The sequence below is a fragment of the Callithrix jacchus genome, chromosome 15 (genome assembly GCF_049354715.1).
Source record: "Callithrix jacchus isolate 240 chromosome 15, calJac240_pri, whole genome shotgun sequence".
Lineage (NCBI taxonomy): Eukaryota > Metazoa > Chordata > Mammalia > Primates > Cebidae > Callithrix > Callithrix jacchus.
In genome coordinates, this window is record NC_133516.1 from 27,640,904 (window position 1) to 27,657,907 (window position 17,004).

At 47.4% G+C, this 17,004-nt stretch overlaps 1 protein-coding gene across 1 annotated transcript in view; it reads left to right on the top strand.

Annotated features, from left to right (window-relative positions):
• Positions 1–17,004, top strand: part of TGM4 (transglutaminase 4) — a 38,003-nt gene that overhangs the window by 18,717 nt on the left and 2,282 nt on the right. The window contains 8 exon segments of the mRNA XM_078350636.1: positions 1,204–1,311; positions 5,459–5,618; positions 5,713–5,851; positions 7,800–7,903; positions 10,483–10,734; positions 14,497–14,775; positions 15,363–15,532; positions 15,675–15,811. Of these exon segments, the coding sequence (XP_078206762.1) occupies positions 1,204–1,311; positions 5,459–5,618; positions 5,713–5,851; positions 7,800–7,903; positions 10,483–10,734; positions 14,497–14,775; positions 15,363–15,532; positions 15,675–15,811 (1,349 nt within the window).

Sequence of the window (17,004 nt, forward strand, 5' to 3'; positions counted from 1 at the left end):
TGGGCATGGTGGTGCATGCCTGTAGTCCCAGGCAGAGCTGTAGGGAGATGATTGTAATTGGAGAGGGGATGGAAGATCATTTGAGTCCAGAAGGTTAAAGCTTCATCGAGCCGTGATTGCACCACTGTACTGTAGCGTGGGCAACAGAGCAAGACCCTCTCTTAATAAAAAAAAGAAAGAAAAAAGAACCTCAAAGAATGGTAACCACAAAACTCTCCCAGACTCCTTCTGGAACATAAACATTATGGTCTATTCCTTTTATTTTGGTGGTTTTTCCCTCAGGTTACAAAAGTAACACATATACTTCAACTCTGTGAATATACAGACATTGAGTTGTCCAGTGTAGATGGTAGATTTTATGGGATGTAAATGATATCTTGATAAAGTGACTTACGGTAAATAGGATTTCAAAAATAACGTGCTTATCACAAAAGACTTAGAAAATACGGAAATGTGGAAAGAAAATAAAACTATTAATAACCTCCTTCCTCAGTGATAATGACTTAACATTTTAGTGTATTTTATTCTTTTGTCTATTACTAAGGCTCACATAGTTGTAATGTTATTTGCGCACAACTTTGTAGCCTGTTTCATTTATTTATTTATTTTTATTTAATTTAATTAATGAATCCATTTTTGAGATAGAGTTTTGCTCTTTTTGCCCAGGCTGAAGTGCAATGGCACGATCTCAGCTCATTACAACCTCTGCCTCCTGGGTTCAAGTGATTATCTTGCCTCCGCCTCCCAACTAGTTGGGATTACAGGCATGTGCCACCACGTCCTGCTAATTTTGTATTTTTAGTAGAGACTGGTTTCTCCATGTTGGTCAGTCTGGTCTTGAACTCTCAATCTCAGGTGATCTCCTCCCAAAGTACTGGGATTATAGGCATGAGCCACCACACCTGGCCCGTTTCATTTATTCGACTTGATTACAAAGGACTTTTCCCCACGGTATAAAACAGTTCTTGTACTGCCTTTTAGCGGCTGCATGCTATCGCTCTATAAACTTACTTAACTGTTACCCTGTGGCCAGACATTTAAATGTTTTTAATTTTAATGCTGGGGTGAACATTTTATGATACTGTAGGCAGGGAAGGTGGGTTATGCTATAGGGTGGCTGCGATATGCAAATTAGACAGTATGTGTTAAGTTTCTGACACAGGGCAAAGTCTTAACCGCCTCTTTCTTCATTTCCCAAAATAGTTTGAGAAAAATGTCGTGGACTGCTGCATCTCCCTGCTGAGTGAGGCCTCCCTCAAGCCCACAGATAGGAGGGATCCCGTGTTGGTGTGCAGGGCCATGTGTGCTATGGTAGGTGTGGAAAGCCTGGGCTCCATGTAAAAGATTCCGTAACACAGAAGTCAGAGTAATTTTGCCCCCAATTTGATGCTGTCTTGTACTTGCCAATTGCTCAGCAGTTTTCTGTTTTCCCCCAGCTAGACTGTGAGCCTTTGAAGCACAGCACAGTGCCATGGCCAATCAACCTTTCAAAACTGTTAAGAAATAGACATTACTGAAATCTGTTCTGAGAGCAGGTTTTCAAGTCAGACCTGAGTCTGAATCCCAGCCCTACCACATATGGGCTGACCTTAGGTGTAAGTGGCTTCAGTTTCTGAAACCGAGCCTCAGTTTCCCCATCTGCAAAATGAGATTAATACGAAGGTCCTGCAAACTGAGCTTTTGTGGCTGTAAGTGGCTCCATATGTCTGAGCCTCAGTTTCCCCATCTGCAAAATGAGAGTAATATGGAAGGTCAACTTCCTACCTGCAAACTGAGCCTCAGTTATGGTGAGCAAATTTCCAGTTCACTTGGGACTTTCCTGGATTTAGCACTGAGAATACTGTGTCCCAGAAAACCCCTCGGTCTTGGGCATACAGGATAGTTGGTCTCTCTATTCCACCTGGCCACTTGGAAGTCAGTGTGTTCAGAGTAGCAGTTCTCAAATATTTTGGTCTCAAGACCCTTTTATGCTTTTAAAAATTATTGAGGACCCCAAATAAGATGTGTTTATATGGTTTATGTTGACCAATATTTACTGTATTAGAAATTAAAACTGAAAATTTTAGAACTATTTATTCTAAAAGAATGATAATTCCATTACATGTTAACATAAATAATGTATTTTTATTTTAAAAAGGCGATGTTTTTCAAAGCATAAAGTATGTAGTGAGAAGAGTGGCATTGTTTTCCATTTTTGCAAATCTCTTTAATGTCTGACTTGCTGGAATTCCAGTCAGCTAGGATTTCATAACTGCTTCTGCGTTCATTGTTTTAGTTGGAATATATGAACATCTTGCCTCACACGGATACATAGATTTAAAAAGGCAGGAATATTCCCATAGCCTTTTTACATAATGGCAGATACTATACCCAGGCTCCATAAGTGACAGCTTCTTAAAGTTGCTTGCAATGTGCAGTCTGAAACCATGTCAATTTTTCATCCTCTCTACACTTAGTAGAGAATGAGAGTGAAGAAGGCAAGTATGACCTGGGGATTATTATATAAATGATTATTAATTATGTAAATGATCACAGACCTTGCAACTCCCAGGGATCTCCCAATGCCAGTGAGGACCACTCTCCAAGGGTCCACTGAGTTCAGACAAGTGGCTACTCGACCCCCACAGATGTTCATCTCTAGGCGAGTCTGTGAGCTGAACTGCTGTGACAGATTGGTCTTAAGTCAGGGGCTCTTGAAATGCCCTCCTTGCAGCGAGGCTGTGAGCCTGTTGCACGTGGTGTGCCTCATAAATGCCGGGGCTCCTGTTCCCCTGCACCTTAGGGGCTGGTGAAATTACTGGTGGCTCTCACGCTGACCCTCTGGGGCCCAGGCATGGAGTCCACCGTGCCCGCTCTTTCCCCTTTACCCCTATGATGCTATGTTCATTCTCTGGCCCAGGGGCCAGCAGGTGGCCAGGCTGGATGCTGAGAGAGAACAGTAAAGCAGACTAAGTCATTAGCAGACAGAACCTGCCATGAGGGGCCCTAGTTTTCAGTGGTGCAGGTGCCCTCACATGTACTTGGCTGCTTCTCTCCTTTCAAGCTCCGTGACTCTGGCCAAGACTCTAAGCCTCTCTGGGCTTCTGTTATCTCATCTATTGGGGGACTATGAGGTCTCAATAACACACAGGTGTCCAGCCCAGGGTCCAACACGCTGTGGGCCCATTCCCAGGTAATTCTTACAAGTGTTGGGGTTTGGGAAGCAGTGGGCTAAGCTGCCGCTTGTTTCAGCCGGGAGGAAACCAGCCCAGGGAGAAGCGGCTGCACAGTGGTGGTTGAGCCAGCTCTCCTGACTCAACCACCGGAGTGCAGGAGAGCACTCCAGTGCTCCCTCCTAATGCCCTCGCAGCCACCTCCTCAGGCGCTTCAGAATGCCAAGGTGTTGCAGGAGTCACTTCCAGAATTAGTTTACTGCACATTAGCTTCCATGCTCGGGAGTCTGAGAACCCCAGCCACTTCAGAGGCCCTTCCCCTTCCCAGATTCCCTATAAAGATTGCTCCTTTCCCCCTAGAAGTTCATGGCCCTCAGTGGGCCTCCTGGATCTGGGATTTTGACTAGCAGGTGGAGCTTCTGGCAGGGCCACCTAAAGACGACTCCCACACCAGACAGGGTAGTCGGCGCAGCAGTGAGTGCGTTCATTATCCATTGCTGAGTAACAAGTTACCCCAAGACACAGTGGCGGAAACAACAAACCTCCATTAGCTCCCATGTCTGTGGGTCAGGAATCCAGGTGTGCTTTAGCTGAATGTTCTGGCTCAAGATCTCTGGGGGAGGATCTACTTCCAGGCTCACTCACCTGGCTGTGGGCAGCCTCAGGTCAGGGAATCTCACAGCATGGCAGCCAGCTTCCATCAGAGTGAGCAAGTAAGAGAGGGAGTGGCCAGGCTGGAAGCCACAGCCTTTGTCACCTCATTTCAGAAGTGACAGCCATCACTTTTGCTGCATTCTGTTGGTCAGAAGTGAGTTGCTCGGTCTAGGAGAGGGGATTGCTGGGGGCCATCTCCGTGACTGTCTACCATACCTGGGCACAGGACCGTGCTTTATTCTGCAGGGTGACAGAGCTTTGTGCATCAGGAGTTTTGAAAGACCTGATGTCCTTTGGGCTCAGCATCACTCCCCTTCCTTTTCTGTCTCCTCCCTCCGCCACATTGCTCTGTAGACGGCTTGGGTCTAGCAGGCACTGACAGGCTGGGGCCACTCAATTTCGCAGTAGGATGCAGCAGCCAGACCAGAGCAGAGGCTGGATGACAGTTAAGATGGGAGGTGTGTGTCCTACTTTGCCTAGGACCCTTTCATCTGTTTTCATTCTGTCTGACCGCCCTTGAGTCTGGGGGTGGCCTCTATTCTCTCTCCGATTTGGATGAATGAAGAGGCTTGTCCAGCCACATGACCTGAGAGGTCACAGGAGGCCCAGCTCACACCATTGTTTGAGACTTCTTGTAGATTAAAACTGAACAAACCCCCAAACAGGATTCAGAAATTGTGGCATACGTTAAGAGTTTCAATTTAACAAACGGCTATCTTTAACATCCTGGGAAACATGAGGCAGTATAATTGTGCTTTTCACAAGGCATAATGGGGTTTGCAAAGGATATTAGTGAGCAGGCCAGGAGGGGATGGGTGGGTGTAGTCCAAGCCAGGCCACCCCCAGATCAAAGATTTGTGACTGTGTCACCTTTCATGTTTTCAGAGGGCTCCTCTGCACCTGCCTGTATAACCTTCTGTAGAGATTCCATTAAGTGCTTTCAAAGGTGAACTCACGTGGCTTTGCCTTCTCTCTGGTTTTAATAAGGTGGAAAGGATCGTCCAGGCAGGGCTTCTTAGGGATTAAAAGAGGTGCAGACCACTGACAGTTTAAAAATGGAAGATGCCAGAACAGGCATAGGCTTCAGCCAGGTCATCCTCAAAACAACCTAAAGGGGCCAGACATAGTGGCTCACACCTATAATCCCAGCACTTTGGGAGGCCGAGACAGGTAGATTGCTTGAGCTCAGGAGTTTGAGACCAACCTGGCCAACATGGTGAAACCCCGTCTCTACGAAAAACTACAAAAATTAGTCAAGTGTGGTGGTGTGTGCCTGTAGTCCCAGTTACTTGGGGGGCTGAGGCAGGAGAATCACCTGAGCCCAGGAAGTTGAGGCTGCAGTGAGCCGAGCTCACCTCACTGCACTCCAGCCTGGGCTACACAGAAAGATCTCTCAAAAACAATGTAATGATCATCATTTTACAAGGGAGGAAACTGAGGCACAGAGTGTGAGCATCCTCCCTGGTCACTCACACAGCTGGCATGCTCCTTGGCTCTTCTGGGCACTCTGCCCTTCCTGGGTAGCCCATGTCCTCCAGGTGCTCTGAGACACAGTGAGGTGTCCACTTTGGGGGCTGGGTGGCCAGGCTGGGCTGGCAGCACCTTGTTCTTCTGAGGGGTGAACACTTACCCCACCTCTACCTGTGTGGCAGATGAGTGTTGAGAAAGGCAAAGGCGTGCTCCTTGGAAACTGGTCTGGGGACTACCCATACCGGTGTACAGGCAGCACCCCGATCTTGCAGCAGTACTACAACATGAAGCAGGCTGTGTGCTTCGGCCAGTGCTGGGTATTCGCTGGGGTCCTGACTACAAGTAAGCGGGAGATCCAGTGGCTGAGGACAGAGGTACCAAGGGGGGGACTCCCAGCCCCCACAGTTGCCAATCACCCCACCCTGGGTCATTTCAGTGTTGAGAGCATTGGGCATCCCAGCACGCAGCATGACAGCCTTCAATTCCGCTCACGACACAGAAAAGAACGTCACAGTGGATACATATGTGAATGAGAAGGGCGAGAAACTCACCAACATGTCATACGACTCTGTCTGGTAAGGTCACTCCTTCTCAACCCACCCTCTGTCCTTCTCCCAGGAATTTTCTTTTATCTTTTTAGAAACAGGGTCTTGTTAGGTTGCCCAGGCTGGTCTTGAACTCCTGGTGTCAAGCAATCCTCCTGCCTCAGCCTCCCAAGTATCTGTGATTCCAAGTACAAGCCACCATGCCCGGCATCCCAGGAGTTTTCTAGCCCAAGCCCAGTCTCCAGACCCTACCAACCCAGAGACGCTGCTGAGCTGTGGGACCCCTTCAACCTCCCTCAGAGACTGATTCAATTTGCAGGCCAATGCTCACTGCCCCTGAAATTCAGTATTTTCCAACATTTGGCCTTGGACAATCTGTGCTGGAATCACCTGGGGGGTGATTGTTAAAAAATGCAGATTCCTGGCCAGGCATGGTGGCTCATGCCAGTAATCCCAGAACTTTGGGAGGCCGAGGTGGGTGGATCACGAGGTCAGGAGATTGAGACTATTCTGGCCAACATGGTGAAACCCTATCTCTACTAAAATACAAAAATTATCTTTGCGTGTCATGTGCGCCTGTAATCCCAGCTACTTGGGAGGCTGAGGCAGGAGAATCACTTGAACCTGGGAGGCAGAGGTTGTAGTGAACTGAGATCATGCCACCGCACTCCAGCCTGATGACAGAGCGAGATCCCTGTCAAAAAAAAAAAAAAAAAAAAAAAAAAAAGGGATTCCTATACTGGAGCCTTTACCTCTACAGGGGAAGGGCCAGGAGTCTGAAGTTCATATCAGCACTTGGCCCGGGAGACTGGGTATATACCGCTGTTTGAAAACATTTGATGTAACGGGTACCCACTGGGCAGAATGAAGCTTATTTACTTTGTTCTCTGATCCAGAGCACAGGGGGCCCTTGAAAAGTGACCACAAGATAGAAAAGGGAGAATGAGAAGTTGCAGAGGGAGTGGATGAGGCGGAAGGTCAGGGCCTGATGATAAATTCCTGAGGCATTTCAGTTGAAGTTGGAGCCTCACAGCTTTTATTTAAATACTGCCGAGACATTCTAGTTCATGTACCAAGACAAGAAAAAACAGAACGCCTTGAAACTTTTGGAAAGGAGGCACTGCCCAGTATTATTTGTAGTCGATATACAGCTGACCCTTCAACAGCATGGGTTTGAACTGTGCAGTTCACTCATATGCAGATTTTTTCCAACCAAGTACAGGTGTATTTGTGGGAGGTGAAGCCTGCCTATACTGAGACCGGACTTTTCCTGCATGCACGTTCCACAGGGCCGACCGCAGGATGTGACTGTGTATGGATTTGGGTATACTCAGGGGTCCTGGAACGAATCCCTTGTGGATACCGAGGGACAACCGTTCATTGTCTACCTAGAAAATCAAGAGCACCAGCTTAAAAACAGCAAGATTTAATATGAGAGTTCAGAGACTGACCAATTACAGAGTTGCTGATCAACCACATCAGAATCCCAGCGGACTGAATACATTCATTGAGCGAATGAAATAATAGTTGCAATCTTTTACTGGTGTGCAGTCACAGCCTAGTGAAAGATTCCAACTGTTACTTCACTCACGCATTCAGCAAAAATTTATTAGGTGGCTGTTATGCTTCAAACACTGCAGATGTCAAGACAAATAAGATTTAGTTCTGCCTTGAGTTCACCACGTCTAGGGGTGAAGACTCCCAGGCTCTTTGAGACCTATAGGCAGGGTGAGGTTCTCATGAGGTTCCCCTGGCCCTGCCCACTGCACCCACTTCTGTGCCTTGGGAGGCTTTCTAAGAGGCAGGTGGGACTCAGCAGTGGCCCCTTCCTTACCAGTGTTGACAAATGTTCTCTAGCCCCTGAGAACAACCTCAGTGGGTCCCCGGTGATGAAGACGTCTCTGGCAATTTTCATAGGTTTATCTCTAACTAGGTTTGGGGGTGGTCTGGGGTGGGGCCTGCTCCCATTTTGCAGCAGAAATTTCCACATGTGGACGGATGCCTGGATGAAGCAACCAGATCTGCCCAAGGGTTACAACAGCTGGCAGGTTGTGGACGGCACGCCTCAGGAGCGCAGCCAGGGTGAGTGGGTGGCAGGAAGGCGCTGGGCATCTGTGCTGCTCTCCTGACCTGGCCCAGGGTTCTGTGGGCCTTGGGTATGCAGCCAAGCAGGTGGAGAAAGTTTTAATAAAAATTTCCCAAAACAAAAAGCATGCTCAGTCCTTCCTGCTACTCCCCCTGAGCAGGGGCTTTAGTTTGCTGGCTATTTTTATGAAGATAATGCCAATGACAGTACTATTAACAGCAAGGAGATGGTGGCACTTAAGGGTTCCCTATTGCATGGCATGCACAGTACCTACATGATTCGTTCACTCACAACTGACCTTTCAAAATAGGTTGTCATTATCCTCATTTCACGAATGAAGAAACTGAGGCTCACGGAGGTGAAGTGAGTTGCCTGAGGTCACACAGATCCATGAGGCTGGACCAGGATTCAGCCCAACTCAGACATAACAGGGATGCTTCTCTCAGTTGCTTATGGGTTACTAACCCCCCGGGTAAGACAGCGGCTCCTCGTAGCTGGAAGGACCTTAGGGGCTGTCTTTGTACAGCTGGAGAACCAGAGGCAAGGGGTTGGTCTGAGGTTACTTGGAAAATCTATGGAATCAAGTTATTTTCATTTTAATTTGCAAGTCCTAGTAATGAAGACAAAATCAGCCCAGTAAAGGGAAAATAGATTAGCTCAATAGTTCTCAAACTTTTAAAAATTTTGTATTTATTTACTCATTTTGACACAGAGTCTTGCTCTGTCGCCCAGGCTGGAGTATAGTGGTGTAATATCGGGTCACTACAACCTCCCAGGTTCAAGCAATTCTTCTATCTCAGCCTCCTAAGTAGCTGGGACTACAGGTGCACACCACCATGCCTGGCTAATTTTTGTATTTTTAGTAGAGATGGGGTTTCACTATATTGGTCAGGCTGGTCTTGAACTCCTGACTGCAGGTGATACACCTGCCATGGCCTCCTAAAGTGTTGGGATTACAGGCATGAGCCACTGTGCCTGGCCTTTATTTTTTATTTTTTTGAGGTGGAGTTTCACCCTTGTTGCCCAGGCTGGAGTGTAATGGTGCTGTCTTGGCTCACTGCAGCCTTTGCCTCCTGGGTTCAAGTTCAGGATTCTCCTGTCTCAGCCTCCCGAGTAGCTGGGATTGAAGGCTCCTGCCACTACGTCTGGATAATTTTTTGTATTTTTAGTAGAGACAGGGTTTCACCATGTTGGCCAGGCTGGTCTTGACCTCCTGACTTCTGGTGATCCACCTGCCTTGGCCTCACAAAGTGCTGGAATTACAGGCATGAGCCACCACCCAGCCTCAAACTTTTTTGTTTCTTTAAAAAAAGCAGTCTGACCCTTCAGAAAGAAACTTAATGTAACACCTCATAATGTACAGCAGAACTGCTCCAGCTGAAGTGTTCCAAGGAGCAGCCTGCCCCTGGCTCCCTGAAGCCGGTGCCTCACTCCAGACCCTGAAGTAGCTGTCTCTCAAGGTTCTTCCAGGAACGAGTCTCAGTTTGTCTGTAAACCTCGTCCCAGGAATAGCCAATTCACCTGCCCACAGGGCCAGAGAGTGAACAGGGCTGTCTGATTGGGAAGGTGGCAACCCAGAGACATGAGCATACAGCTCCCCAAAGGCATTCAGGTTAAAACTTAAACATACTCCTCAGACCCCACATCCCTCAGTGTGGGACTCCTGATTCCTCCAGCTGCAGTGTGAGTTCACATGGCCCTGAAGGCAAAAAAGTGCTGTTAAAAGTGAAAACAGCTTTCACGTTTCTCCAGAGATCAGGCATTGCCTTTATAATAGGGGGTGAGGGTGGTGGGAGGTGGCCTCCAGAGGTGGGAGGAGCAGGTGACACACCTGCACTCCCCTACACTCTGCAGGAGGATTCTCAGCAGGGCGATGTTGAGGGCTTTTTCCATCCAGGGAGTCCAAGTAGCATTTGCTGAGGTGGGACGGTAGCCATGGCAACCAGGCAGTGAATAGCCCAGTGCCACTATCTGCCTGAGAGGCAGAGGACTGATTTTTACCCTGTTGTCAATGACTAATAAGGAGACCTCTCTATCCACAGGCTAGAAATTCAAAAGAGAGCTCTTAGAATGGAAATGTTCTTATTAGCGCAGATCCATAGCAACAGCGTGCATTTGTTTTAGGCACAGTGCTAAGTACCTTGCCTGGATTGTTTCATTTAATCTTTGCAATAGCCTTAGGAGGTAAGTGCTGTTTTTATCCCCAGTTTTCTAGGAAATGGAGCCACAGAGAGCTGAAGTGACTTGCACAAGGTCACATAGCTCCAAGGCGCGATACCAGGAATCAGACCCCTCTGTGCTCTACTGGGAACTCATGTGCTGGGATGAGTTTAATAGGCAGTGTGACTTCCTACTACTGGGATGGAGGGTTCCTGACACTCTTCAAGTCAAAGCTGAGATGTGTCCCTCTTTACAGGGTAGTTAAGGATGGCCTAGGAAATGAGCACCCAGGTGCTTCTTGGGCAAAGCTTGCTTTCCAGTCCTGTTTGAATTTGAGATTCATTGCTGCCACTGGGTCCAGGCTAGGTGAGCTGGGGAATCCCAGTGAGAGTCACCACCCTTGGCTTCCCCTCAGGTGTCTTCTGCTGTGGGCCATCGCCACTGGCTGCCATCCGCAAAGGTGACATCTTTATCGTCTATGACACCAGATTCGTCTTCTAAGAAGTGAATGGTGACAGGCTCATCTGGTTGGTGAAGACGGTGAATGGGCAGGAATCGTTACACTTAATATCAGTGGAGACCGCAAGCATCGGGAAAAACATCAGCACCAAGGCAGTGGGCCAAGACAAGCGGAGAGATATCACCTACGAGTACAAGTACCCAGAAGGTGGCCAGTATCACAGCACTCCTTCTAAGCCAGCCCCTGAGTCACCCAGACCATGAAAATAGTCAAGATCGGGGGTAGGCCTGAGCAGCATGGTGAAACCCCGTCCCTACCAAAACAAAACAAAACAAAAATTAGCTGGGTGTTGTGGCATGTGCCTGTGGTCCCAGCTACTCAGGAGGCTAAGGTGGGAGGACTGCTTGAGCCAGGGAGGTTGAGGTTGCAGTGAGCTGTGACCACACCACTGTACTCCAGCCTGGGTGACAGAGCAAGACCCTGTCTCAAGAAAAGGAAAAACAAGGGCCGGGCGCAGTGGCTCACGCCTGTAATCCCAGCACTTTGGGAGGCCGAGGCGGGTGGATCACAAGGTCAAGAGATCGAGACCATCCTGGTCAACATGGCGAAACCCCGTCTCTACTAAAAATACAAAAAATTAGCTGGGCATGGTGGCACGTGCCTGTAGTCCCAGCTTCTCAGGAGGCTGAGGCAGGAGAATTGCCTGAACCCAGGAAGCGGAGGTTGTGGTGAGCCGAGATCGCGCCATTGCACTCCAGCCTGGGTAACAAGAGCGAAACTCCGTCTCAAAAAAAAAAAAGGAAAAGGAAAAACAAATCCTAATTGAGGCCTTTGCATCGTTTGAGGAGCTCATTCACCTTGCTGAGACGGTCCATGCTCCGCAGTGCCCAGCAAATTAGGTGTCTTGTCAGCCTGGCCTTCTTCGCCCTGCAGAGCCGGCCTCTAGCTCCCTTCCTGAGTTTAAGTTCATTCCCTAGCTAGGCTACCAGCTGTTTCCTGGAATAGCTAGCTGCTTTCACTGCTGGCCAGACCTCTACTTATGCTTTCCCCACCTGAACTGTCTTCCTTTGCAGTCTCTACTATCCACAGGCCCCCATTGCTCATGTGCTGCCTCTGTTCTTGATGTTCCTCAGTCTGACAGAATTGGTTTTCCCCTGTGGCCCATTTCCCTGTGGCTGTGGCTCTTGTGCCAAGTGCTAATGAAAGGAAGACAACTCCATACAGCATCCTCAAAGGGTGCAAGAGTCTAGACAGGGGCAAGCTGAGGATGGGATGTGGTAAGAGGAAGGCAGGAAGTAGGGCTCATGGATTAGGGAGCAATTCCATGTGCTGGGGGATGGCAGATCGTATTCATGAGGCTGGGGCTTTTCCCACCCTCCACTGCAGAGTAGTGACAAGAGGTCAGTTTGGACCCCTGGGCTGATTGTGAGCTTGTGTAGAATCTCGCACAAAGTAGGCCTGCAGGAAATCTTTCTTCCATATAAATGAGTCAAGCAGTGGCTAAAAGGCAGATCAGGACAAACTGTATCTCTCCACTCTGAAGTCTGTTCGGGTTCAGAGTGGATGTGGATGGAGAGCTCTGTAACCAAGCTCAGAAATTCCTGTCCTATAGCTGCCATCTCTGAAATAAAATCTTATCCCCAAGGTTGTCTTGAAAATGAGCAAACTCGATTAAAAGCAGTTAGGTCAGGAAGAATTTTTTTTTTTTTTTTGGCAGAGTAACAGAAGTATCAGGGAGGAAAGGATAGGACAGAGAGGGAGGCCAGTGGTATCTGACAACTGCCACACTTGGTGTCCCTCAGGTCTCTGAGGCTCTGTTCATTTTTCCTCATTCTTTTTCCTTTCTGTTTCTCAGACTGGATAATCTTAATTGAGCTGTCTTCAAGTTTGCTGATTTTTCTGCAAGCTCTAATCTGCTATTATTGTACTTTTCAACTCCAGAATTTATATTTGGTGCTTTTTAAAAAATAATTTTAATCTCTCTCTTGTTATTCTCTGTTTGGCAAGCCATGGGTTCTCACACCTTCCTTTAGTTCTTTGAATATATTTTAAATAGCTAATTTAAAGTCTCTGTCTAGTAGGTTCGGTTTCTGGGCTTCCTTAGGGACAGTTTCTATTGACCGTTTCTCTGTCCCCCGCAAGCCGCCTCCCCCACTGCACGTATGGCCTGTAGTTTGTTCGTGTGTCTTGAAACGTTTTTGTTGAAAATTGGGCGTGTTAAAGAAGATAATACGGTAGCTCTGGAAAACGGTCCCATCCCCCACCCCAGGTTTGTTGTTGCTGTTTGTTTAATGACTTCCCTGACATAATTCCAGAAAGTCTGTAATTTTTCTTGTGCACAACCACTGAATTCTCTGCTGTTTGCTGAGTGGTCAGCTAATGATTGGACAGACACCGTCTTAAATTCCTTGAATCGGTAAGATCCCTGGCAAGGGACTGTGTGTGCAAGCTGGGGTACACATTCAGGGCTCCGACAGGCAATTTACAGCTCGACCTTCGCTTCTTTCTTGTGCAGAGCCTCAGGGTCAGTTAGAGGTAAGAGCTTAGAGCCTTATCAGATCTTTCTCAGACCCTACATTTTCAGGAATCTGAGCTTTTCAAAGCCCCAGAGACATTTTGCTCCTCAGATTTTCCTTTTAAGATTTTTGCACCGGGCATGCCGGCTCATGCCTATAATCCCAGCACTTTGGGAAGCCAAGGCGGGTGGATCACCTGAGGTCAGGAGTTTGAGACCACCTGGCCAACATGGCGAAAACCCATCTCTATTAAAAAATACAAAAATTAGCTGGGCGTGGTGGCTGGCACCTGTAATTCTAGCTACTCAGGAGGCTGAGGCAGGAGAATTGCTTGAACCCAGGAAGTGGAGGTTGCAGGGAGCCGAGGTTGCAGGGAGCCGAGATTGCGCCATTGCACTCCAGCCTGGGAGACAGAGTTCCATCTCAAACAAAAAAAAGTTTTTGATCAGCCTCTTTTCCCCTCAACTGTTAACGTTGCCTTGGGAAACTGCAGTTGTAACAATTGCTGCAGGTCGTTTGCTTTGTTTGCCTTAACAAATGCTCCAGGAAAAAGGCTGCTGGTAATGAGGGAGCTCTGAGTCAGGTCAATGAGGACAAACTGTGAATGAGGGTTTCCAGGGAATCACAGTCAAGTCAAGTAACAACAATTCTCTGATAGTGGGGCTTTTAGGGAATTTTAAAACCATTCTGTCCCCTCCAGAAGTGGCTCTGATTTGGTGCTGCTGGTTTTCGAGGCTACTGTGGAGCTAGAAAGAAGGGGAGATGGGAATCAGAATGCCACAGTCTCTTATTGAGATTGTGCTGTTTTTCTTGAATAAATGCTTCTTAGATTATTATAAGCCTTTAATTAATTTCAAGAGTTCTGAAAAAGTTGATTTGATAATTTTTTTTTTTTTTTTTGGAGTCAGAGTCTTGCACTGTCACTGAGGCTGGAGTGCAATGGTGTGATCTTGGCTCACTGCAACCTCCACCTCCCAGTACAAGCGATTCTCCTGCCTCAGCCTCTTGACTGGCTGGGATTATAGGTGCCCGTCACCATGCCCAGATGATTTTTTGTATTTTTAGTAGAGATGGGGTTTCACTATGTTGGCCAGGCTGGTCTTGAACTCTTGACCTCATGATCCGCCCTGCCTCAGCATTCCAAAGTTCTGGGATTACAGGTGTGAGCCACCGAGCCAGGCTGATTTGATAGTGTTTGCCAGTGTTCTCACTGCTTTTATGGAGAAGCACATTTTTGGAGGTCTTTATTCTGCCATTTCCACTGACGTCAGAATGTGCTTTTACTTAGGAATGGGAATCTGAATGCTCCTCTGTGTGACTCTATAGCTCCTGGGTTCCTGGGATGTCTCTGCAGTCCTGGCCATGCAGACGGGCTCCTTCTGCCACAGTGGTGGCTGGGACATTTGGCCCTTGGAGGAGCATCTGAAGGAAGCTCCCTTTGTGTCTCTTTCAGGCTCCCCTGAGGAGAGGCAGGTCATGGATCATGCCTTCCGACTTCTCAGTTCTGAGAGGGAGCACAGACGACCTGTAAAAGAGAACTTTCTTCACATGTCGGTACAGTCAGAAGATGTGCTGCTGGGAAACCCTGTTAATTTCCCTGTGATTCTCGAAAGGAAGACTGCTGCCCTACAGAATGTCAACATCTCGGGCTCCTTCGAACTACAGTTGTACACTGGCAAGAGGGTGGCAAAACTGTGTACCCTCAAGAAGACCTCGCAGATCCAAGGTCAAGGTACCAGAACCGGGGGCAGGAGAGCCCTCAAATGAGCTCAGGGTTCCCACAATCTGGAATCCCTGTCTCCTCTGTGGATGACTTCCATACATTAACAAACTTTTGTGTGTGAGTAAACACAAACACACATTTATTGAGTACCTACTTTTGACAGTCACAGGAAAGCCACAGAGGAAACATGGGCCAAAGAGGCCACTGGACTAGGAGCCTGGGTCTATCATAGGGTTAGAAATTAGGGGTGATGGAAGTGTCATGAGAAGTTTTCTATGGTGGCAGAAGTTTTTTCTCAAATGCCCGGTCAAATCAATGGTTATCAGTGCCCAGGGCACAGTGTTGAGAACAAGTGGGATGTCCTGATGACAACAGGTAATGTCTGTCATGAACTCAGGATGGAAGCCTGGAGAACATGGCCAATTATTGTTCCATCTTGAGCCCAAAGTCTTGTTTTCTAAAGAGACTATGGGACATGTCCAAGGTTAACCAGTTCAATTCATACAAAGTTAATCTAATTGTGTGCTTGATAAGGAAACCTCATATTGGGGGGCTATGATGAATGACCTCTCTCCTCCACCCTGGCTCTTTGGCAGTATCAGAAGTGACTCTGACCTTGGACTCCAAGACCTACATCAACAGCCTGGCTATATTCGATGATGAGCCAGTTATCAGAGGTTTCTTCATTGCGGAAATTGTGGAGTCTAAGGAAATCATGGCCTCCGAAGTATTCCTGTCTTTCCAGTACCCTGAGTTCTCTATAGAGGTGAGCTTCCTGCAGGCCATCAAGGGCTCCTCTTGCCTGGAAGTTGGCCATGGAGTGGGATGGGGCCCCTAAGAACCCTAAGAGTCCCTGGTTGGTTCATGCATATCTTTTCTCCCCATCTCTCCTTCCTACCCTACTACAGTTGCCTAACACAGGCAGAATTGGCCAGCTACTCGTCTGCAACTGTGTCTTCAGGAATATCCTGGCCATCCCTTTGACTGACGTCAAGTTCTCTTTGGAAAGCCTGGGCATCTCCTCACCACAGACCTCTGACCATGGGTGAGTCTGCCTGAGGTATTCTTACAAACAGAAATACACTTTTGGACATACATCTTGCATACATGTGCATATTCCTGAGTTGTGAATTCCCAGTATGGGGTCATAGGGTCAAAATGTAGACACATTTTGCTGGTGCCAAATGACTTTCAGAAAAGATTGAATCAATTTATGCTCTACCAACAGATCTTGATTCTTGCCAATCTAGTGGTTAAGTAATCTCATTGCTTTACTTTGCATCTCTATTTGTGAGGCTGAATATTTCTTACATTAATTGAAAAATTGTCCATTTTTCTACCAAGTCATTTAATTTTGCCTATTACTATGGTGTCTTTACACAGTAAAGAGTATTATGTGCTGTGAATTATTTATAACAGTTTGTATTTTAAAGTGTTTTTTTTTTTTTTGAGACGGAGTTTTGCTCTTGTTACCCAGACTGGAGTGCAATGGCGAGATCTTGGCTCACCGCAACCTCCGCCTTCTGGGTTCAAGCAATTCTCCTGCCTCAGCCTCCGGAGTAGCTGGGACTACAGGCGTGCACCACCATACCCAGCTAATTTTTGTATTTTTAGTAGAGATGGGGTTTCACCTTGTTGACCAGGATGGTCTTGATCTCTTGATCCACCTGCCTCGGCTTCCCAAAGTGCTGGGATTATAAGCGTGAGCCACCGCACCCGGCTAAAATTTTTTAAATTTAAATTTATTTTGAAATGGAATCTCACTTTGTCACACAGGCTGGAGTGCAGTGACATGATCTTGGCTCCCTGCAATCTCCATCCATCTTCCAGATTCTCCTGCCTTGACCTCTCAAGGAGCCTTGATTACAGGCATGTGCCACCGCACCTGGCTAATTTTTATGTTTTTAGTAGAGGTGGGGTTTCCCCATGTAGGCCAGCCTGGTCTCAAACTCCTGACCTCAGGTGATCTGCCCACTTCGGCCTCCCAAAGTGCCGGGATTGCGGGCATGAGCCACCATGACTGGGCAAACAGTTTGTATTTTTTTAACACTAAGATGTCTTTCACCATTAGAACTTTTAAATTTTAATGTAGCCAAATTTTTCAATCTTTTCCTTTATGACACTGAATTTCATGTCATTCTAGGAGCATAGATATATTCTCTTACGCTTTTTCTAGAATTTCCAGCTTTACACAATTAAGGATTTACCTGGAATTTGTTTTGGGTGTGGAGTGGTGTG